General features: G+C 47.1%; 2 protein-coding genes across 4 annotated transcripts in view; both read right to left on the bottom strand.

The window, feature by feature from the left end:
• The window catches only part of LOC143422070 (uncharacterized), a 149,422-nt gene that overhangs the window by 97,319 nt on the left and 28,653 nt on the right, over window positions 1-23,450 (bottom strand). The window lies entirely within an intron of this gene.
• LOC143422103 (uncharacterized) lies at window positions 17,309-17,774 on the bottom strand. The gene has a single exon (XM_076892510.1). It carries the CDS (start codon window positions 17,772-17,774, stop codon window positions 17,439-17,441), a length of 336 nt encoding a protein of 111 aa, XP_076748625.1. The 3' UTR covers window positions 17,309-17,438.

The following is a 23,450-nucleotide window of genomic DNA, read 5'->3' as shown; positions in this document are numbered from 1 at the left end:
CTGGTCGACGAGTCTCGTCGCGATTCGAATCGAGGCCAAAGGTTATGTAAGACTCGCGAGAGAATCTAAATTTTCGTGGCAATTCTAGCTTGGTTGTCCATGGCTGGCGGATATGAACTTGCCGCGGCGGTTAACAAATTAACGCAAACACGAGCGTATGCGCGCGTAATGTCGGCTCGTTTAGATCGCGCGGGCTGTGCAAACACCGCACCGTTTACTTCTTTACTCTCGTCAGACGGTGTGGCGGTGCACGACGGGCTCTCGTTGCTTTGGAAGAACCGCGAAACGCGTCGTTTAACGGCCACCGAGTCCTACGTAAATATTCGTCGTTCGTTCTCTGTCGCGTGTTGTGGGAGACGCGTCGAGAGGGGAATCGAAAGTGAATAACCGGCCGTAAACCGCGACGTCGTTTCGCGACTGAAAAATAAAGGAGCGGACACCGAAAAGTGAAATCCAAACGAGCGTGGACCATTTTTAAATCTGAAGAACGACCGTAATAATTAATGGAGAAATTTGGAGAATCTTTAGAAAAATGAAAGCATCGATTTGTAAATTCAGAATTTCAGCGTTCTGCATTTGCGAATGGAAAGCAAAGCATCGTTTCGCGACGGATTTGAACAGCCTCGAGTAAAGTTCACGATCGAAAATACCAGGACGGGTTTACTAAACAAGTGGCCAGGCATCAAAGAACTACGAACGGAAAGCGAATCCCAGCGCTGAGGAACTGCCAGTTCGACCGCACCACTTGAATCACTTTGTCTGACCATGAACGACCACCAACTACTGAATCTACGTGGCTTTGTTGCACCAGCCGCGTCGAACGCACCCGTCCTCTCTTAACGAAGAGGAACACCCTTCTGGGCTCGCATACAACTCTATAAATAACGATTCACCTTATCGCGTTTCGTTATTCTGCAAATAAATCAGCTGCTCCACTCGCTCGAATCCCATTTATATATACACAAAGAGAACGGAGACAAAGCAAGCCGAATAAATTAAGCGAGATTATAGCTTCAGAAAAAATATCTCTGCCTATTAAATCAGGAGAGATTCAACCTATACTACGAGACGCAAATTTTCCGTCGAAACCCTCGAACTAATCCGTTTCTACAACGCTAAATCGAGTCGAGTTCACTAATACATTTCCCCAACTAACCGAACAACCATCTAATCAAGAATTAATGGTAACATACTTAATTTACGTCGACAAGTTAAATGGTCAGCATTCAAATCTACTTTTGTTCAGTATTTAAATCGACTTTTAATCAGTGCTTTGCTACCATTAACAGCGACTAGTTCTGTTGGTATAGAATTAATTACTGGTTACAGTATCGTTATAGCCACCAATATAAAATTAATAAACGGAGAACATAAAGCATTTCCTACACTTTGGTACATAATAACAACTATATACGTAACGTTTAATTTTAAAAAGATACGTGAAACACTGATCCTTGATATTTAAATACTAACGAAAAGCATCGAAATACTGACCAACGATCCTTACACTACTCCAACGCTGTTCACCAATATCGAAACCGAACAACGAACTATCGATACACGTGCGTATCGTCGTAACGCGGATTTCTCACTGGTTTCCACGCACGTTGGAGAGCGACGAGGGGGATGTTGGCGCGTTAATTTCCGCGGGCACGCGAGGACACGCGTCTTTCGGGACAGATGGTCGGCCGGGCACTGATCGCGGACGCTCGACGCGTGTGCCTCGCGCGTACCTCCGCCTAGCTGTTTCACGCGTGTCCGTGCATACGCGTAGCCGACGAGCTCCGCTCGAATATCGCGCTCATCCGGCGCGGAACGCGTCGAACCACCGTCGCGCATTACAATTTCTGCCTGAGCCGCGACACTGGAATGCCATTGTCGCTGGCGCTTCCGATTTTTCGCCTCCGCCATCCGCGTCGCGTCTCGTTCCTGCGATTCTTCCCTTTCTTCACCCCCTCGACCACTTTCGCGAAATAATTCGCGACAATTAGCGTGGCTTCCAGGGGCGACCAACGTTCGTTCGTGATTTTATGCGCACGCTGTACGATTTGTATCAACGACGATCCATCGATCGCGTGTTTGTACGAGTACGATCAATGTTCGAGTTTCTGGGTACGTTATCGTTTTGTTCAGCTATGCGATGCTTGAAGTATGGGTCGTGTTAGGTACTTCGACGCAACAGGACGTGAGTCTAAGAAAACAAGTTCTCAGTGGCAGTTTCGAGCTCAGGAAACATATAAATGTGTGTATGTAAACAATTTTTGCTAATTCGTCTAATGAGATCAGATAGACAGATATTAGCGGGAAGTTGGTCACGTAACACGGTGCCATAAGTTACTTTTTTTCTTTTTATAGATACCGTTCGAGAGTTCGCGAATGTATGAAGAACCGTTCGATTTACTGTTTCCAGGCATTCGCTTAATAAACTCGTAATTGCCAGGAAGTCCAAGCTAAATACGTTAATGACTTTCTAGCAGAATGTTGCTCGCGCCGCTGTATCTCTCTGTGCAGTTCGGTGCTATTATAAGACACCGGGGGTAGCCGCCTCTTTCCCACTCGAGCCGTTTAATAAGCGACGCTCTAACTCGGTTTAACGAGAAAACAGGTTAAACTGTTGTAACGAGGATCGTTTCTCTCTGCGACGTCCGACGCGGATTCGCGCCGCCGATGGGTTCTCGACGCGAGCAGCGATCGAATCGTCGTGCGACTCTTTTTTATCTCGATTCATTCGGGTCAAGTGCTCTTTGCTCGGTTTATTTTTTTCGAAACAGGTTGCAACGCTTCGATCCGCGCCCCCGTTCTAGCCGAGCGAGGCGAAGGAAACGCGTAAAACAGAACGTGCCCTCGGACGTTTACGAGGAACAACAATGTTCTAAAACAAATAGCTCCTCGATGACGTTAACGATCGCGAGCGTAAAAAAAAGATCGAGTTTTAAATCGAGCGCTGCGTTTGCAAAAGTATCCAGCGAGTATCGTCGGACGATTGTTTCGTAGCGACAATTTATTCTCCAATTAATTGCAGCGCCATGTTCGTTCGCCATTACCTATCCGTCGAGCGGAACATCGCGGCTGTATCGATTTCCGCGTATTTTCCATAAAATTAAAGGCAAAGAAGCGAAATTACCGCTCAAGTGAATTACACCAATATCTTACAATCGTCGAGCAGAATGTTCTCTGAAGGTTCATTGCGAACGAGACGCGATAAGACCGCAAGCGATTTGTGGAGAGATCGCAGCATCATTAAGACACCATTACGAGACAGAATCGAGGAAAGATTTTTGCCAAGGATTTCGCAGAAAGAAGACGCATAAACTGAGATCGTCGTTTAAATCAACGACAGTGTTCTCTATCCGTGCGCCAATATTTCACAATTCCGTCAAGCAAACAATCTCTCAAGGACTAACAAAACCATCCGTCTCGAGCTGTTCGAACCGCTGTTACAAGATGATCTTCGTCGATCGAAAATCTGCGTCCGCCAGAGGATTTCACGGCAAGGAGAAAGAAAAAACAGTAGAAACTAGGATCGTATGCAACAGTGGAATAAACGACAGTAGTTGTGATCTATACACCGACGTTTCTCAATCTCGTCGAGCAAACACACTCCTCAAGGATTTCACCGAAAGATGGGAGTACAATTTTTTTGTCCACTATGACCTTCCGCTTATATTTATCCAGTTTATTTGCTCCCATACATAACGAACGTGCACGCGATCGTTCTTTAAATATTAAACAAAAAAAAGGAGAAAAAAATACGAGAAGAGAGACGGAGGAACAATTCTCAAAAATGACCGCCTTGAAATTATTCCGATCGCGGTTCTTTTTCTCCTTCGACCCGATTCCTCGTCGCTCGAACTCCTGCGCGAATCGCCGTACAGTCGAGGCGTTTTGCATTGAAACAGAGACGAGGAACTCTCGTGGAAACGTCCGAAACGTGGACACGCGGGGCCGTGGTACGCGTACGATCCCTGTCGACGCGCCAACTCCGGAAGTGCCGTCCTTCGAGGACGCCCGCGAGTGTCCTGTCAACCATTTCGTCGCGACTTACGATGGCGGCGGGGACAGATCCGTATCCGCTTTGTCTACGGTGTTCTCTCGTGAAACACGGCTTGTGGGTGGATGGAATTGTCAGCTTGTCGAAGGTCATGCTTGGAAGAGCTTATACGTGCACATATGTACGAGTAATAAAATGTTTATGTGGGGCGTTTCGCGATACCTCCGCGGATATTTGTCGAACGATTCGTCGTGGAGATACTTGAAAATCTAAAGAGTTAGAAGGAGGAACACATTTACGAAATAACACTGTAGGAGAAAAAGAATTGGGTTGTCTAGCCTAAATTTTTCGCTTGCTGAGCGACTGTTTTAACCCTCCATTCATGAGCGCGACTTTTCATGTTTCAAAATAAAATAAAATAGATTCGACTTAGGAATAACTCCTCCCATGTTTAAATACGATAAGCAACGCGATAACAGCTATCCATAGCCAACTGACATCTCTAATTTTCCTACGATCTACAAGCAAACACGTGGCAAAACTGACCGCCTACCTTGCCCGTAACATCGATATACCGGCATTAAATTTGGTATTATCCGAAATTAGCATCTCGATCGCTGTGCGAACGCGAACAATGATCCTGGGCCCTGCTGGACCATATAACACGAACGAGGATCCAGTGAGCAGCGAGGGCAGCAGATAAAGCCCCAGTATCGGGTGGACGGACGCGCAGTAGATAGAGTCGCTTCCAACTGGACGGGCAAGTAGAATCGAAACGACCGTGCGCGTTCGTATAAACGTGAACCGGTGATTCCTGGCCCTGTCGACGTCGCTGACACGAGCAGAGCCCGTCGATGAATAGAGATGACGGTGGACCGAGCCATTTCTAATTGGACAGCCACCGTCGCGTATTAGCAATACCAGTAAGGGGCCCACCATCATTGTTCGCGTTTGGCGAACCTGCTTGGCGAACCGTGTCTAACGTGCGCGTACACCACGACCGTTCGGTACCATTCTCGTTATTACACGGTGGAACGACTCGAATTTCGTTGGCCCCGTGGACAATACGGTTTCGTGCGCGAGCAATGCGCGCGACAGAGAGCTGGTCACGTTACACGGAAGAAATACAGCGCGGCGATAGCGGAAAGTTAAACGGCTTCAGGAAATAACGGGGTAAACGAAAAATGGTACGTCGTCTGTTAGTCGAGGTCGAGCAAAATCAATTTAGAGTACGCAAACATAACTAAATGTATGGTAAATAGGCTGCACCGTGTCCATATTGATACTTTTCATCCTTGACCCTCCGAAGGTATCCGTATTTTTATTGCGACCTCGGCTAATAGAGATCAATGCATCGGCCTTTCTCTAAACCGCAACAGCTATAAAACTAGCGTGTAATCACATTACCTAGGAACGATCTAAAAGGTGATTCTCAAGTGTGTTCATCCCTCAGAAAGTATCTAGAGTCTGTCGTAAATAGAGACTCTTAAAATCCTTTCTTTTTCTCGATCCTCTCGCTCGTCTCTTTAAACGTCTTCGTGTCGATCGATCGATCGATCCAGCGAAACCTTTGCGCGTACCGTCCTGTGACGTACGTACGCCAATAAAAACCATCGCGTTTTACCATTACGTGTTCAGATTAGCTAATCCAGTACAAACACGTGACAAGAAGGGAACTCACGCGTCGGATCAAGTGCGCGTGTTAACATTGTATTACCAACCGAGGAAACCCTAGGCGTGTTCTACTTAAGATGTGCGAGCATTGCGATGGTATTACAAATTCATACCTCGAAACCTATGAAAGTTACTTGTTTTCCTTTCTACTTTACGAACGGATACTTTAAGAGCATCTTCGAACCGTCTGACGCTTTGTGCTCGAAAATAAAAGAGGGAGAGTCGAAACCTTCGAGTGTACGATGAACCTCGGAACTTTTCAAGTTTGTCGGATGACGAGGGAAACGAGCTCGCGTATCGAGAAAGCGGGACCAGAAGCGCAGAGTGGGAGAATTCTAAATTCGTTCGCCGCCCTCTGGTTCGATTAATCAAATTTCCCGCGGCTCGAATGAGATTTTCTACGGCCACCGGAAACGAACCGCTCGAAACGCGTCGTTATTTCCGTTGGCGGATCCAATAAATGCATCAAACGTATCCGCCGTTCCGTGAAGTTTAAACCGCGAAGGCCGAGTGACTGGCATTTTCAATGTTCCCATTCGCAACAGAAACTTGCGTGTAAATTGTTCCTTCTTTTTGCTCGGTTCTGAATACACCCTCGTTCAAAAGTCGTCGCATTCAGTACGTTCGTATGAAAGTTTGGTAACAAAGATATGTCTTCTCTTAAAACTACACGTTTCTTCAGACTTTCGTCTACTTGCTGCGTTCTTGCTCGATTAATACCAAAAATTGGAGAACCATGAGAAAATGGAAAGACGAGAGGCAACTATTGCAAATCTGGCGATTCTTCGTTTGAAAAAAGACTTGGCAGAGTTATCAGTCGACTGATTCATAATCTATAACATCACGCTACACAATAACGAAGACCTCTGAGCAGCCATAGTCACTGTTGCTGCATCGCCATTCTGTAGCCGTTTATATCCTCGATTCTGATTCTCGAGCTTCGTATTTTTTCCCTTTTACGTAGAAATAATCGCGCAGCAACGAGCCAAAAATTTGCGCACAGTGCTGTATAAAGTCCGGTGTGGTCGCGCGATAAAATCGCGGAGCTCTCAATTCGCGTACGGGACCGCAACACGTTCGTACGGGCTTCGTGCAATCCTGTTTGCTTAATCTTCTTTATGCATTCGATAGAAACGTATCGGCGTGGTTCGCGTGGGCCGAACTGGCGATGATCGTGTGCACTGCTCGATACTTTGCGCTGCGATCTAAATCGCTTTCCTGAATTAGAGCGTACGGGGCTGTGCAATTTGTCCGGTAAACGCGGCGTTCCCAGCGTGCAGGGGTTACAAGCCGCTGTGAACGGTGCACGGTGATATGAATATTGTTATTGGATGATTGGACGCTGTTGGCGCAAATATATGGAACGATAAGAGAACGCGTGGAAGTGGTATTAGTCCAGAGACGATTGATTAGGGATTATAGAAACTTTAGCTGGCGATACAGCTCCTTAAGTGGTTTATATATTACAGATATAACTGTCTGCTTGATTTAAAATTCTTTCGAAAAAGTGATCTCGATAAAGTGGCATCGATAATTGGTTTCTTCAAGTAATACAAGTGAATCATCGAGAAAAAGTTGAAGTTAACTTCAACTGTGGACGGAGATTTTTTTACATTATATTTTATCATAAATTAATCGGAAAAGGAGTTTTGAAAGTCGACTGAGTCCGGTTGCAACATCGATTCGGTTAATTAATTTATTTTATAATCAGCGCGCTACACGAAACGCTAAATGAAATACCGAAAGAGCTGACAGATCGCGGTGCTTGACTGACAGGATAAAGAAGGAGACGAAGAAGGAACGCCGAAAGTTACAAAATGTTGGTCGGCTAAAAATCGAGCGTAACCCAACCAATCAACCGGCGGTGAAACATTTCTCAAGCGCCTCATTAAACGTCGAACGGTTCCCGTGAAAGACAAATTGCAGCGTCGCGTGTATCAACGGTGAGGTCGTGCGCGCGTTCGATCGCTGCGTGTGCGGCGCAGCGACGTAATTAATATTCATTAGAGGCCACCTTATTAAGGGTCGAACACCCGATCCCTGTGTGTCGAGTGGCCCCGCGGCGGGTGCCTTGGAAAATCACGATCAGGGACCTGAAATTAATCGAACTGCACGAGAGAGTGCACGAGCTGTCTATTAATACCGATTCCTCTTCGAAGGCTAGCCCGTGCTCCACCGGAATAAATATAACCGTCGATGCAGAACCCGGTGGTCAAGGTCTCCGCGTCTCTTTTTCCACCCCCTGTTCGAACGCGACCGTCCAAGCGTTATCGAGCGCGTTTCCTCCTCTTTGAAATCCCCGTTCGTGTGTCGCGCGGTCTGGGGGGGTGTTTAACGAAATTGCCGTGGAAATTACGGTTCGATTCATGGGTCCGGTGTCTCCGTGATGCGACGCGAATTCACGCGAAGTCACGCACATCCCTCGATCGCGCAAACCGGATGCAGGTGTTTACGAGAGAGCGAAGGACAATGGGGATTTTCGCTGCGCGTTCTTGCGTTCGACGTTTCGAATAATACCGCGGAGGCGTTGATATTTTTATTAGAAATCTATCACGCGACTGGAGAACGATCTCTGTTAGATGTAGTCTATATTGGATTGACAAATATTCCCTGTATCGAGACGCAGGGCGAACATTTATAGCCGATAATCCGCTCGGTGAGCTGAAACATCCCCTCTTAATCCGTTCGCCCAATTTCGACCAAGGACGAGCTTCGAGATCGACTGTAAGTCGATTGATCCGGATTCGAGAGCGTATACCCTGTCGTATGCGGCGTTGAGAGCAGTCGGATTGGAGGCGAGGGATTTTCGCTGGAGACCTTCGACGGTCCTTTTCTGAAGGAGATTAGAGGAAGCTGTATCTAACCTATGTAAGTGTAACAGCAACTTCAAAGAACCGTTCAGAGAAAGATCGATGAAGTATAAACTGTTCAATAATTTTTCCATCATCGAAAAAGTATGTGCAAATGTTACACGAAAATGTAACTGGAAATATCGAGTGCCCAATGTAAGATTTTCAAAAACCGTTCAGAGAAAGATCGATGAAATATAAACTGTTCCATAATTTTTCCATCATCGAAAAAGTATGTGCAAATGTTACACGAAAATGTAACTGGAAATATCGAGTGCCCAATGTAAGATTTTCAAAAACCGTTCAGAGAAAGATCGATGAAATGTAAACTGTTCCATAATTTTTCCATCATCGAAAAAGTATGTGCAAATGTTACACGAAAATGTAACTGGAAATATCGAGTACCCAATGTAAGATTTCCAGACGTAATGCACAGTCGACTAAAGGTGGCTTTGTTTGTATTCCATATCCAATCCCCAGCTCGTCAGCTGGATATATTCGAGCGTACCCGATTCACCGGCGTCCGCTCGTCAACGTTCTCTATTACGGCCAACAGAAGCCCTTAAGTAGACACTCATCCCCCGTGCGGATCCGGCTTAAATCTTGGTCCGGCGTGTAAGCAGAGAAAAACGGGGCCGGCCCGTTTCTCCGTCGGTCTCTTTCAGCTTCGTTAAGTCACTGTTCGAGCCGTTGATTGAAATACTGACCCGTACGGTGGCCCTTTAAGAGAAGCGGAGGGTGCCACCGAAAACAAGGGTGCGCGGCCCTGGAGCTCAGGGGTCGCCTTTGCAGCCGGTTTAACGATAATGAAGAGGGGTAACCAGCGCGGGTTCGAGAGGGTGCGAGTGCGTGTAAGTGGCATATAAATTACTGATCGCCGCGTGCCCCGCGCCAGGCCTCGTATTCGCGAGGAAATCTTAATAAATCGCGTTTCAGGGCGTTTCCTGCTCCACCAGCGGGATTGATGCTTTATTAAGTCATCTTTACGATCAGATTTGAACGCGATACGCTCCTCGTAACAGCGTTCCGTTGCGATAGAATAATAGGAGATCGTGTTATAGTTGGTTGGATCGCGCTAATTACGATTTAAGGTTAACGAGAGCAATTGTGTTCGGACGACGGTGAACGCTGGTAAAAGGGAACGGAATCGCGGGGCTAATTACGGCAACGGTGAAGAAGCGAGACTGAAACAGGGGGAGGGGGAAAGAAATGGTCGAAACGCGGGTATTGTTAATTAAGCTGGAACGTAATTATATGGAGGATGTACGATGTCGTTGGAGTGACTATTGAAGTAGCGAAATGTAAATGGTAAAAGTGGTGCCGGAAGCGGGCGCTGATGAAGTTAAACGTATAATTGTTTGGGTTGTATGGTGTTCATTCAAATGATTAATGGTGTAATGAAACGAGGATGATTGGAACACAAAAGAGAAAGATCGTCATTTAGAACGTACAAAGTATGAGCGAGTGTACGATTCATGGTTTCAGATATAAATCACTCGAAATTAACCGCAAACAATTTTTCAATTTCTCTCTCGTGTCTATAAATAACTTTCTACATTTCAACATCAGTTCCTATATTCTACTATTCTCCAAATTTCAGACGACTCCTCGCAAAATTCATCGTCACGATTCCTATCAAACTAATTAAATCGTTACAGCTTGACAAAAATCGCGGAAACGTTACGTTCAAAAGACCCGTGCAGTTTTAACACGAGTCCCGCGCGATTCTTCCCCTCGCGAAAAGACTCGCAGAACGAAACTAGCGAAGCAAACGGACGCGCAGCTGAATGGTAATCCCGACTGTGCTCGCCAGCTATATTTAAAATCCAGCATAGAAGGATGGGCTTCTGAATTGGTGCTCGCACGTGGCCACAAAACGCGAAAATAATACGAGACCGCGGATCCCTTGAAATTTATGTGCCGCTGTACATCCACGCGCATATTGCGGCGATGCGCCACCCCCTCTGGCGAGATGAAATTACGTGAAAACGCACGCGACGGGGGTGAGTGACGGAGTAACGTCGCGCGAGGACGTGGATATGAAGTACGAGGTATAAAGAATTTATGGGGTTACGCGTACGAATGATGGTCCGTATACGAGTACGCATTCGGTTAACGTCCTGCAACGGATACACTGGCTGTCGTTACTCGAAACAGAGAGGCGAGAAAAAAAAGAAAAAATCCACGGAGACACTCGCATTCACGCTCGACTGATAATTCAACGAAAAAAAAAGAACAATATCGAAAAGCTGAATTGCGGAGAAGTCAATGGATCTGAGAAAGAGAGATAGAGAGAGAAATGTTTTATTTTCCGTACAAGTCTTCGAGCGCTTGTTCCATCCCATGCGCATGGTAATTTTATGACTACAACCGTCTTGTCCTGTCAGCGAAGGGGTTAACACGCGCGCGTTCACGGCGAGAGTAGTTACTTCCCGCGTGCGTCGCGGGTTACAAATGACATACGGGGAAACGGATTCGCTGCACGCGGAATACGAACGCGTTAGAGGTTCGTGCGCGGGCCAGCACGCGTGATCCGCATAAAAGGGTGGGAAACGCGACGCGGTTCCCATCCGTGCCCCGCGGAATTTCCGATAAGGGTTCCCTGGCGTGGTTCGCCAGAAAACGTGGCATTTTAGATAACGCGTCGGTGGTCCATCGATTGATCGCGATTTTGATCGAGACTCGCGAACGTTTCGTTAAATTCTCACGATTCTATCAAAGGACCAACTCATTCTTGAAAGAATCTCGAGGAACGTCGACGAGTTTCGTTCGAACGAAACTCAGACGATATTCTGTTTTTGGCAAAATCTGATTGGTACTATCTTCTTTCTATTATTACAAAATAGAAAAGGTATTTTAATTATAGATATACTCGATGACGCTTGATTAAATCGAAAACGTAACTCGAATTTGCGTTTCCCCGGCTAGGAACGCAATTCGCTTCGTTAACGCTGCACTCGAATATCTTCGATGCCTGATTATTGTTTAATTAAAAGGAAGGCCACGCTTTCCACGAGGGAGATTGTTCGCGTAATAAAATAGCTAGTTTTTTTCTAAATTCTCTGGATGTTCCAGGAAACTCTACTAACTAGTAAACAGAAGAAGATAAGCGTGATTTATGTCGTTAGATAGGGGGGATGTTGGTTTAAGTGGTTGTTTTAATTCGCGCAAACCCATATTAGCAACGTGGTAACTAATTTCCGGGATCTGGCTGTAGATGCGCGGTTCTGAATCCTCTCGGTGGGTATTCGCTAATGAACATGGCTTCCAGGCCAGATATGACACCTGAAATTAGTAAATTGCTCGCGGTCGATCCTTGGAAACGTTCTAACTCGGCTCATCTGATCGAGCAATAATCATTTGTGTATCGATTAATTCTATTCCCTTTGCGTGCTTTTATAACTCGCGTTAAAACATCGATGCCTGGCAGGCACTGGAAGAATTCAACGTCCTTAAATTCCGATGTCAGACGGAGAAATCAATTCGTACGATCCTTTCATAGTTCTACATACGCACGTGAAATAGCAATATTTCGAGCCGCAGGATGATTAAACGGTGCAACCGTTCGAGTCTCGCAATAAGAATCGCAGATTTCTCCTGTTTAACGATGAATCTCGCAGCTAGCATCCTTCATTTCTACACTTTCACTTTTACGCTCGCGTTACTTCATTTTTCCGATCGCGATTTTCACGGCCGCCAACGTGCCAGCTATTACGCCTCTATCCTCCGACTTTTTTACGCTTCGACTTTTATTCGCCGTATTGTCTCACGATTAATCACCATTTCTTACGACAGTTAAACGACTCATCCTCGTCCTCATTATTTCCCATCCCGACATCGCGTTATGAACTCATCGAAGCCCATTACGAGTGATTTCATTTCTTCTCGCGGTTCTGGCCGCTCGATTTCGAATAACAAGTTCCATCGCTAGCGTCGACTCGATTGTTGCACGCACGATTTCAATCGTTATCATCACTTTCACGGGCTATCGAAATTAAATATCATATTCGATCGTTGATCGACGCGCGCAAGTAAGAAATGAAATTGTAACTCGAGCGTCGAACACTGTTCGCTCGAGGATTTATGCCACCCATCTGCGCCTCCCTCTGAGGGCATTAATGCGCGCGCTGTTTAAAATATGCGATGTCGTCAGGCGAATGCAGATCCACGTCAATCAGTGCGATCAGGTAGAACGCATCTGTCCTTCTTCAGCAGTCTAATCACGTACTGGGCCCGTACTCTCGATCGAACGTGTTACACCTTATATCGCGAACAATGCACGACAGAACGGCCAGAAGGAGTGGAAGCAGCGCGTGTGTGCATACGATTAGCGCGGCAGATGCACCGTGGAAGAAGCCAATTTGCATTCTCCGTGGCGGACGTGAAGATAAAGGAGATATAAAGGACACTTGCACACCGTCGCTGCTGGGAGGGACGTAAAAGCATAGTTTACGATCGCAGCCAATTTTCCAGGCCAACTTTCTACCCTCGTCTATCCGTTGCCCTATCAACGTCCTCGTCGACACGCTTTTATCAAGCATCGACACAGTTATCAAGCACAAACTGAAAATCTGAGCAACCTTACAACGTTCCTCTTCGTCAGTATCGATTTTGCGATCCTTCAAGCTGGTCTGTTTGCTTTGATAACATTCGACGGGTGAAATCAACCCTTGAATTTGAAGGTGTTAAGGTGTTATACAGCGATTCGTATGGAAACGTCGATTGCTAATGAAAAAGAAAAATACGTGTCCAATATTTTCAACTGCTCTACAACCGTACCGAGTTTCAGTAAAATCGGTGAATAACGGAGGGGCAGGTTTACTCGTCACCGTGTATCTTTTCATTTTCCAATATTTCTCGCAACCTGCTCTCCTCTGAATCTCGATTCGCGTGCCTTTCAAACTCGCTCAACTTTACGACTAGACAGGCAGTCGTCGAACGTAGTTGTTACTTTTTCAAATTTACCTTTCCTCTCTCTATCTCTCTTTCAGTTGCATCTCGTGTCTATTTACGATAGAAGCTTGTATTCTTTCAACACACACACACAGAATTCGTGACGCGAATTCGTAGCAGACCCGTACCAGAGGAATAGTTTCGCGTGTCGATAGGAGGGCAGTAGCGTACGGGGTGGCCGAGTTACAGGGTTCGCGTTATCGATCTCTGTACAGGCTACACGAGAGGAAACGCGTCCAGCGATGTTGCGGGTATTGTCTCTGTGTTACACGTGCCTCGTAGACACGACAAGGTTGATCCAATTCTTGACTGGTAATTTTCGATCGATTTAAGCGGCCTGTGCACGCTCGCAGGCGTCGATTCGAATCACCCTCGATTGCTTCGCTACCTAACGACTAGCTTGGTCTACGTACAGTGAAATTAGTGCGACTACACTTGGACCATTTCGCTAATAATGGCTAACCTGAGCAACGCGACTGCGATATTAAATATTTCGAATAGACAGACTGGAGAACAATTTCGCGGATGCGCCCTTAAGACAGACGAACTGTACGAGTTGCTTAATCACGCGAGAGGAGGAACGAGCGATCGATATGTACGACTTGCTGGAAAATTCGACAAGATGCGACGAGTAAAAAGTTGAACGTTCTATTGAGAATCCTTTGTTACTTGGTGTACGATATCGTGAGTGGATTCTAGATAGCGATAAGGAGTAAATCGAGGTACGTAATGTCTTCTCGTGCAGAGTTTACGCACCTCAGGAGCTACACACCCCAGAACGAGAGAGCGTAACGTTACGCCAATGGCTTCAATGTCGAACAGATATGAATCATGTCTGGCGTAGCCGTGGTGAAGGGTTAACGGTGCCGCCTTGTCAAAAGCGACTGTAACATTATTTGCGATCGTACGGGACCGGGTTTCGATTTCAAGCGACACAACTGATACGCGTTTCGCGTGATAGCCGATCGTCTAGCCCCCGGTGCACCTTTTTACTAACCTGTCCTATGATCTGCTGGATTTCCACCACCAACCGTGTATCCATTCACGTCTCTCAATCCTCTGACAACTACAATTTTCAACTGCACGTGCACGCGACTTGCTTAACCGCTACGTTTTCATTTCTCCGTTTCTCTCTTTAATCCTGCTCGGATTCGTCGTTGATATTAACTTGCGATCGGAAGAAAATGGTGGGACGATGGTTTTCGAGAGAATTCGTTGGACCATTTCGACAAGCAAACGTGAACACGAAAGTGAAACATCCGCGGTAAAAATGGTAAATGTATTGGTAAAATTTGAAATAACAGATCAACGAAAGTGGTTTGAAAGGTAGAGAAGAGAGATTAGCGAAGGAGAAATCAGGGTTTAGCTTTGGATTTTGGAAGTGTGAAAGTTATTCGCGCACGGTACAACGACGCTACGATGTTTTTAATAAACGGTCTTCCTAACAACTTTCTACCGTTCCGCGCGCGCGACGGTCTCAGCAATTTTATTATTAAATACAGTAGCGGGCCTATACTTATGGACGCGTAATTCCACGCTTGGAATATCCACATAAATTACGATCGACGCCATCAATCACAACCGAACGAGACGTTGAATATCGATCGTCGTGATCTAACCAGACAACCTATCCATTCGGAAGGCTGGACCGTTCTCCAAGAAAAACGTTCCATTTCGAACGACTCCGCACGCAAAAATTATTGCCACGTTTCGTTCGAAGGCATCGTTATCTCCACTGGGTAATTTCCTTAGAATTAAATAAACGAAGATTAACATCTCCTATAAAACAACTTTTATATTACTCAGCCAACCGAATGGTAGAAATCCCTCACTTTTACCTTGGCAACGCTTGGTCCCGCCACTGTGCTCATTTTCTTTTCTCATTGTCATTTGTCTATTCGAATAATTTCTCTATCAGTTCGCGTAACTCGCGGAAAACGCGCGAGATAATCGAAAGAAGACCTTTGCAAAGGACTAAGCGCTGCATGTTCGATGGAGTTCGATCCAGTCGCTCTCAGCAACGCGAGGATCGTCAAAAGATCCCTCTGGACTCTTAAATGGGTTATACGTGTCTCTGTTGGAGAGCACGCGGCCACTCTTCCAGGTCTGGTGCCCTTAAAGAAATTCAGGTCAGAGCGCGCGGTCGTCCCACCCTCCCCGTCTCATTTACGCCGCAGGCTGGCCTCGTGTCCCGGAAATACGTCCATTAATGCCCGCGCCGCGGCTGCTACCAGCGATAGTCCGACGCTGAGGCGGCTAAGTGGCCCCGCGGTAGGCCCATTACGCGCTGCCTCCGCTCGCGAGTAAGATACGCGCTTAGAACCAGGCGAGACTGCGTGCACCAGTTTACGGTTCCACCGAGCGTTCAGCTATTTCCGCGTGAAAGTCTCCCAACGGACGGCTTCAACCCTTTACTTACTCAGTTTCTTCGCGAGCTTAGGTGCAAGCAAACGATCTACAGTACAATCTTCATTGCAAGTCGCTAAGGTGATTAATCAGATAGAAGCGGAGCTCGAAGTACCAATCGATCTCGAAGCGTTTAAATTAATATAACACTGCCACTGATGGGACTTAGAAGCGAGTGAAGGGTTAAACATGGAAATAAGACGAGGACGAAGAAGAATAAAATTGGTGTTGAAGATTCGTTCTTTAAGAAGAGGGATTTTTACTATTTTCAGCGCGTATGTTACTGCACGTATACAAGGGAATTTTCAAAGACGAATTTATTAGCTTTCCTTGGTTTTTATCTCGTTTTTGGGAGCTAGAATCGTCCGTGAAAATTTCACAGCGCGAATGCCAACGGCGGTCGAAACGCTAGGCCTTGCTGTTCGCTCTACACTTTATAGCATTCCGTGCGTATGTTTGTAATGCACGCAGCTGGTTGTATACGGGGATATATAAATACGTACACACCGGCGTAAGAATGTTTCTAGGCAGGCTTCGGGCGTAAAGGACTTTGCGCAAGAGAAATGGACGCAGCTGAAACGCTAATGGACGCTAATGACAAAGCACACCGTTTCCATCAATGATATTTCAGGAGCGTAATCAAGGCCGGCGATATTGCATGCTTAAAATCATTTGTCTAATTACGAAATGCGAGCCGGACTTTTACGATTCCGGGACGTGTCTCAACAGCTCCGTTGAATCATGCGAATGGAATTTTCTAGGCACAGATACGCGCGGCTTTCGTTCTTGAAATCTATGAAAATTAGTCGCCGCGAGGCATCGTACCCCCTGCGCTCCTCTCTATTTACCATTTCCGCGAATAAAACAGCCAATTTAGCGATTAATGAAGCGATTTAGATATCCGTGTAACAATCGAAACCATTGGCCTTCGGCAATGTGTAATAACAACGCTCTCATCCGAATGCTTAACCATGTGATTTCACTACGCGGTGTGCATCATGCATGCCCTAATAACGCATACTCTACACACAGAGGTACACGAGACAATTACCCTATTGGCAATGACAGAACATCGACGCGTTCCGGGAGTATCGCGATCGACAAACGATTCGTTACAGCGCGGTAACAAAAACCAACAGGGTGAACCGATACCAAAAGCCGCGTGCCTTCTCGATCGTCTGTCCACGCTTCGAACGCAAGCCAAATTAAACACGACCAACTGGTATGTATATCGTCGATAAAAATCAAAGGGACTCGAGAAGCAGTTCGATCGAACGGGAACGAAAAAAAAAGGGACATCACCGAGACGCGCGTACGCTTTCGGAAGCGGTGAGCAGCGCGCGTATCGACGGCAAAGAGGGCAACGGGTAACGCGTCGCGGAACAACGAACGATCACAGCACGAATAGAGAACGACTGACTCACCACATGAGACCTATGATGCTGATGATGCATTGTATGATGATGATGATGTCTCTTCTCCTTAGCGTGATGCTTAGCATGATGCTTGTTGCCCCTGTGCGGCGGGTAAGTGTGATAAAAGATTAGGTCGAAGCAAGGCTGGCGTCACCTGACCTCGGCCATCTCGCACTTGGACACCTCTATCTGCTGGTTACTTGGGTGCGTCTGGTGCCCGCTGGGCACCGTCAACTGGGCCGAACAGTTGCTGTGCAGCTTCCTGGACGCGTTGCTCGTCTGCGTCACCGACACGGCTGACTTCTCGTCGCCCTCAACGTCCCTCGCGTTCTCCAGCGTCAGATCGTTCTCGTCAAGGTCGACCGTGAACGCGATTCGATGATGCGGCGGCGGTGGCGGCATCATCTTCACGTTCGAGCCGATCGGCGTCACCGTGGTCGCCGGGTCCAGCTTCACCAGGGCTGCTTGCAATTCCAGGGCGTCCATCTCGCGGCGGAACAATCCAGCCTAGCCGTTTTTTTTTTTTTTCAAACGAAACGGGCGAAAACTGCCTCGCCGTCTATCGAACGGCTCCACTCAGTTCACCGACGGATAACTCGGGTGACGTCCAGTGGAGACCCTGGCTCTCTCATTTGAGGCAATCCACGTTCACCAGTTTCCCTCGTTCCTCGCCGTTTATCTCGTCCACGGTTCCGACTTTCTCCACGCGAGACTTTTCTACGAGATCGCTGCGCGTCCTCGCGCGGGTATCGCGACAGGCAGAACGGAATCGTGGAACAGGAGCTCGACCCTTGAATTCTCTTCCGTCGCGCGTCGAATCATCACACAAAAATCCCTGGTCCCGCTATTTTTAACCGTTTGGAACGCGCGCTGGCTCGCTCGTCTCCTCTCGACGCACAGGCTTGCTTTCCTCGCGAATACGTAACAACTCGCCGAGGAATGACACTGTCCAACGGACCCTGTCTGATCTACCTTGTAACCTCTGCTTTTCACGGGCTCGATTTCACTTTTGATCTAGAGGAACGGTTTACGACTTCTCGTCAGATACACACACTCTGCGAGGAAACAAACGGAGCCAAGTTTAGGGACGTAAACTTCACCCGTTTGTTTAACACGATGCATAGACATCGCGTGGCGTCGATCGTCGAGACGTTTTTCTACAGACTTTTCAATTAAAATTCCAACCTCCCTCGAATAAGAATGCTCCTACAGACAAACGTACCATCGCGAAGGACCGCGAGTGAACGGAATCTCTCTCAAACAATCGCTCTGAATCGCGATCGTTTTTCGTAGCGTGAAAAAGCTTGAAAAGCGATCCCATCGTGCCCAACGTTCCTCTTGTCCCCTAGCGAGGAATCGGCCCATAAATTGTCGAGCAACGATCACCGAACGGCCGACGGAGGGGCGTGTTCCGGTCGCAGGCTGCACGCGATCCACGTAGCCCTCTCTGAACCACGTGAAACCGTGGACGATTGTCCATGGTCCGCCTGGTCGCCGCGATTATGATACCAACCGGCGCGAGATCGCGTGAGATCGGTTCGTTACGCGACCACGGACGATCCTCGGTGATTTAGCGGCGGGGACCAGGCGTATCTCATCGTCAGAACGCGGGGCGCTTTCGATCCGCGCGCGTCTCATCGAGACCGGCAGGTTTATTCTCGCAACGAAGGTAAGATGTTGTTGGCATGAAATGGAAAGCTAAGCGTCCTCTGGGCCTCGTTACGAACGTTGGACCTTGGATTCTAAGAATAATGAAACTGCCGCCAGTTGCCTCCGATCTCTATAATCTTCTCCCTATGCATCGCTACTAACGGGACGATGTACTTCCATTTACCACCCCCCCAACTACCCCTCCTCGCTCGTTTTTTGTCTCTTCTTCTTCCTCTTCTCTCTTTTTACCGAGCCCCTTCGCTGTAATGGACGGTCGTGACGTCTGTTTACCGATCGATCGTCCGGGAGATGGAAAAATCGTGCCGGATGGGTGGCTGAGAAGCTGAGACGTGATTAGAAGCATCGACTGATGGGATGGTGTAGACTCTTTTCGCGTGATTGATGCGGAAATTCAAGCTGCTCTACGCGATATAGAGGAGAAGAGGAGGGAAAAGGGCATGATGAATCGTAAAAGTGGCGTTCAATTTTGTTAATCAGGCAAGCAACGGTACTTACTTTAACGCTGGGCGGGAGAGCCTCGAGATTCGCGAGGCGATCGATTCGAGCAACTGCGTTTCGCGCAGAGACGTGAGTGTATGAATAATCGAGATTCAAAGTAGGTGGTATAGTGTAAGAAAATGTAAGAAAGCGGCAAGAGGTGCTGAACGATTAACCCTTTGCGCTCGAATGGCGACTCTCGACTCGCCACGATGTTTCGCGTGGCAACTCGAGCGGCTGTATTTACGTTGATTTTCGTTATCTCCAATTGATAGATGCGAAGTATTGGTTCGCGAATAAGCCCCTTAGGCTGTTTATGTCTTCGGTTGGAAAGTGACATTGTGACGTCAAATTTCTCTACGACTGTAGTCTTAAATACGATGTGTCTATCTTCAGTACAGTTTCGACGATCGTAGCAAGCACGCGTATCGCGAAATTTTCCACCACTCGTTTTTAATTTCGAGCAAGTGTAAGCAGTAACGAAAAATTAGAAGAAAAATTAGTGTAATAGACAGTGAATCCGGAAGTAGCAGCGATGACCCACAAGATCCTGGCAACTCAGAATGTTCTGGTAAGTGCTTTGTATAAATATCACACCAAACGCCACTACAGAACTTAAACTTCGATAATTATCTTTTCGAAAATGTAAACACAGATGATATATCAATATATAACACTTTCATATGTTAATTCTTCTATAAATTCATTTACGCCCGAAATTGTCTCGAGTTGCAGCGACGCCCGACCGAAAAAGTCGTCGAGCGCAAAGGGTTAAGATCGAATCAGCTGATCGAAGCCGACTCTTCGATTCATGGACACGTAACTTTTGAGCCGAGTTAAGGGTTCGTCTTAGACGCTGTTACGCAACCGCGTGATTTACCAAGGCTGATGCGTTTGCCAACCCGATAATTAAGACGTTCAGGGGAGTTTGCCAAGGCGATAATTAAAGTATTCGATTAAACTGCACGAAGTTCTGGGTAACATACCGTAGACATTTAACCAGAATTTAAGATCAAAGAAACATAAATTTCTTAAACACGAACAACCCCATATCGCGAAATGGTAATTACGTCACCACAATCCGTACTGTAATTCCTCACAAAACAAAAGAAGAATCGTCAACGATTGCTAACCAATCTCACCTCGCGACTTGAATTAATTCGTCAAGAATCGTTCAATACAAAACACGCTGAAAACTGTAGAAAACGTGGAAACGTTCGTTACCCAGCTGACGCTGTGTGAGCAACGGTAACATAATCTCGCGCGAGCGACAGAAGAACGAGGAGCCGCGAGAGAAAAGAATCCGCGCGTCTCATTCGAACGCTGGCTCGGATGTATTTCCGGTTTGCAACCGGAGACGCTGGCTAACACGATTCACGTGGCTGCCGCGGATAGAAGGTAGAAAATTAGCATACGACATTCTAGAGACGGTGCAGACGTCTGCTGCGCCGCCCGCGATCCTTTCTTTTCTCTCCTTCGACGCGCAGAGGATCGGCTGAAACTCGAGAGAGCGCTTCTCGCGAACGTGGGTGGAAATCGCGGTACAATCGATATCGCGAATTCTGCACCCTCTTCCGCGAACGCGACTAATTCTCGAGACGCTCTCTTTCGCATTGTCCGCGAGTCTGTCTCGCTGCCAATATCGCGAGGCATCCTTCCATTCTTCATTGTTCGATGACCAATTGTGGGTCACGAGAACCAGCGACGAGGAAACTTTCATTTCCAACGAGAAACAGAACCGCTCGCGTCTCTCGCGATACAATGCCACGCTCTATGGGAATAAACGAGGAATAATACGAGCATCGATTTCCGAGCTACGACCATCTCTTATCGAAGGCTCCTCGCTAGACAACACTGACAGCGTTAAAGCCTCGATGAATCACGTTGGATTGCCCCGTGGATCTTTCGTTACACGATTACAATGAACCATAAACCAAGAAATCGCAGGGTCCAGCCCCAACTACGAGAACGTTAACCCGCGCACGCGTTAATTGCCCCGCACGGTCATATAGATTTCCGTGCTGGCCACGTAACGACGTCGTGACAGGAAAAAAGAAAAAGAAAGAAAGAGCCGTGGAACGAAAGAAAAGTACCTATCAGAGGGTTCGAGGGTAGAGAGCTAACGAACGTGTACATCGAGCGAACCGAATGGGCCGTAAGGTCCCGCTTGCTCGACCGTTCTCCGTGTTCCTCGTCGTCCTTGGACCGAACGGCAATTAAAAACGCCTATTCCACGGATCGCCTATTCGCTGTGGAGACGCGAGCAAATTTTATACCCGCTTTATAGAGCTTTATCTTGGTTTACGCTGGACACGGAGAAGACTGCGCAGGTATTCGCGAAAGGAATCCCAAGGGCAACGGTGTCCGGGCCCTCGAAAGGACGGTCAACGCACCAGCCTTTGTGCGACTCAGCCGCGTTTCGAAATCGTTTTCGCGAACGACTTGGAGGCTCTGTGAACCTCGCCCACGGGAACACTTCCAATTTCGATGGGGGCGATGGTCGCACGCGTGGAAGAACGCTCCTCAGGGTTGATTTTCCTCGCGACCCTGCTGGTGAGACGCGTCTGGTTTCGACGATAATGTATGCAGCTGATTAACAGCTAATACCAACTGTGCTACCCACGCGATCTCCAAAGCGTAGCTCGGCTCAACGAAAAAAGCCAAGAAAAATAAGCACGTGCATCGATCCTCCAGTTCGACGTCCAAAGATGGATGCCGTCTGGGCATCCGCCATTGAGACACGGTTGCAGGATGTCCCCGATGACGAAGCTCGTCGGATCGTTGGAGGTAGACGGACTCGACTCGAGTGCCTCGAACAAAGAATCGACTGGACAGGACAACGACTCTGTTTCTCTTTCATCGAGGTTTCTGGCAACCGTTTGCTATGCGAAAGAATGGGACGCAGCTCTTCAGCAGTAGCTGTAATGACATTTTCTTCAATGATGCTGCGCGTAACGCTGGTAGCGACGCGGAGGTAATTAAAGGGCGTGGAAACTAGGTGGCCGTGCACTCCCGCAGCTATTTTTTTTTTTCTTGTTTGCTGTAGATACGATGAAGCACGCGGGAGTCGTGAAAAGGACTACGCAGGCCGCGTGTACAATGGAAAATGATCGCTGAATGGTGTGAAAGTTATAAGCGGAAGCCTTTGTTTGCTGGAATAGCGACGCGGTTTGACGGATTAATTAATGCGGCGACAACGACGCTGCTGAGGGCACGGTTATCGTCCTCATCGCCCAGAAATATCCTTCGACGCGATGAGTAGACGCTACGAGCTCGGTCGTTTGGTTCTAAATGAAATCGTGGAGTACTTTCTCGAGCGCCAGTCGATCTTGAAATTCGTGGTGAAGATGTTCGACAGATTAAACATATTTCGTGATAGTCGAACTATTCGAGTCGTCGAAAAATTGTGTTAAATAACAACGAATACCTGAACCTTTTAGTTGAAAGATAAATGATCTCTCAGAAGTAAAGAGTTCTATTCGATCGAAGCTTCCACTGATGAATTCACTAAACATCGTCTCAGTTACTTTCCATCGAATCGCTAATTGGCTCACCTTAACGGAACCCACTTTTCTACTTCTCTTTTGTGCACGATCTTTCATAGAATCCAGTTAATCGAAAGAGTACGAAGGTGGCTTCGATGAAAAGCACAAAGCGTCGCATGAAACTGTTCACTCTTCGGAGAATCACCTCGAGATGCTTATTAATTGCACCAAACATGTGTGTACACACGGGTATATTCAAATCTATCGTATCGCCATACTAAAGTCGAAATTACCACGTACTATCATCGATCAAACAAACATCATAACTCGATAAAATTTGATTCGTATCCTGAGAAGACCCATCGAGCAATAAAACCGAATAAACGAGGAAACGTATAAAATTTCTGTCAATGTACATATATATATACCTACAACCCCCCCAAAACCTAATCAACTAATTCAGAGCTTTCCTCCAGACGCCCTCGAAATGTCCATAAACCCAGAGCAAACAGAACTCTGAAACAACCTC

The sequence above is a fragment of the Xylocopa sonorina genome, chromosome 3 (assembly GCF_050948175.1).
Source record: "Xylocopa sonorina isolate GNS202 chromosome 3, iyXylSono1_principal, whole genome shotgun sequence".
In the NCBI taxonomy this organism is placed as follows: domain Eukaryota; kingdom Metazoa; phylum Arthropoda; class Insecta; order Hymenoptera; family Apidae; genus Xylocopa; species Xylocopa sonorina.
This window is presented reverse-complemented; position numbering and strand designations above follow the sequence as displayed.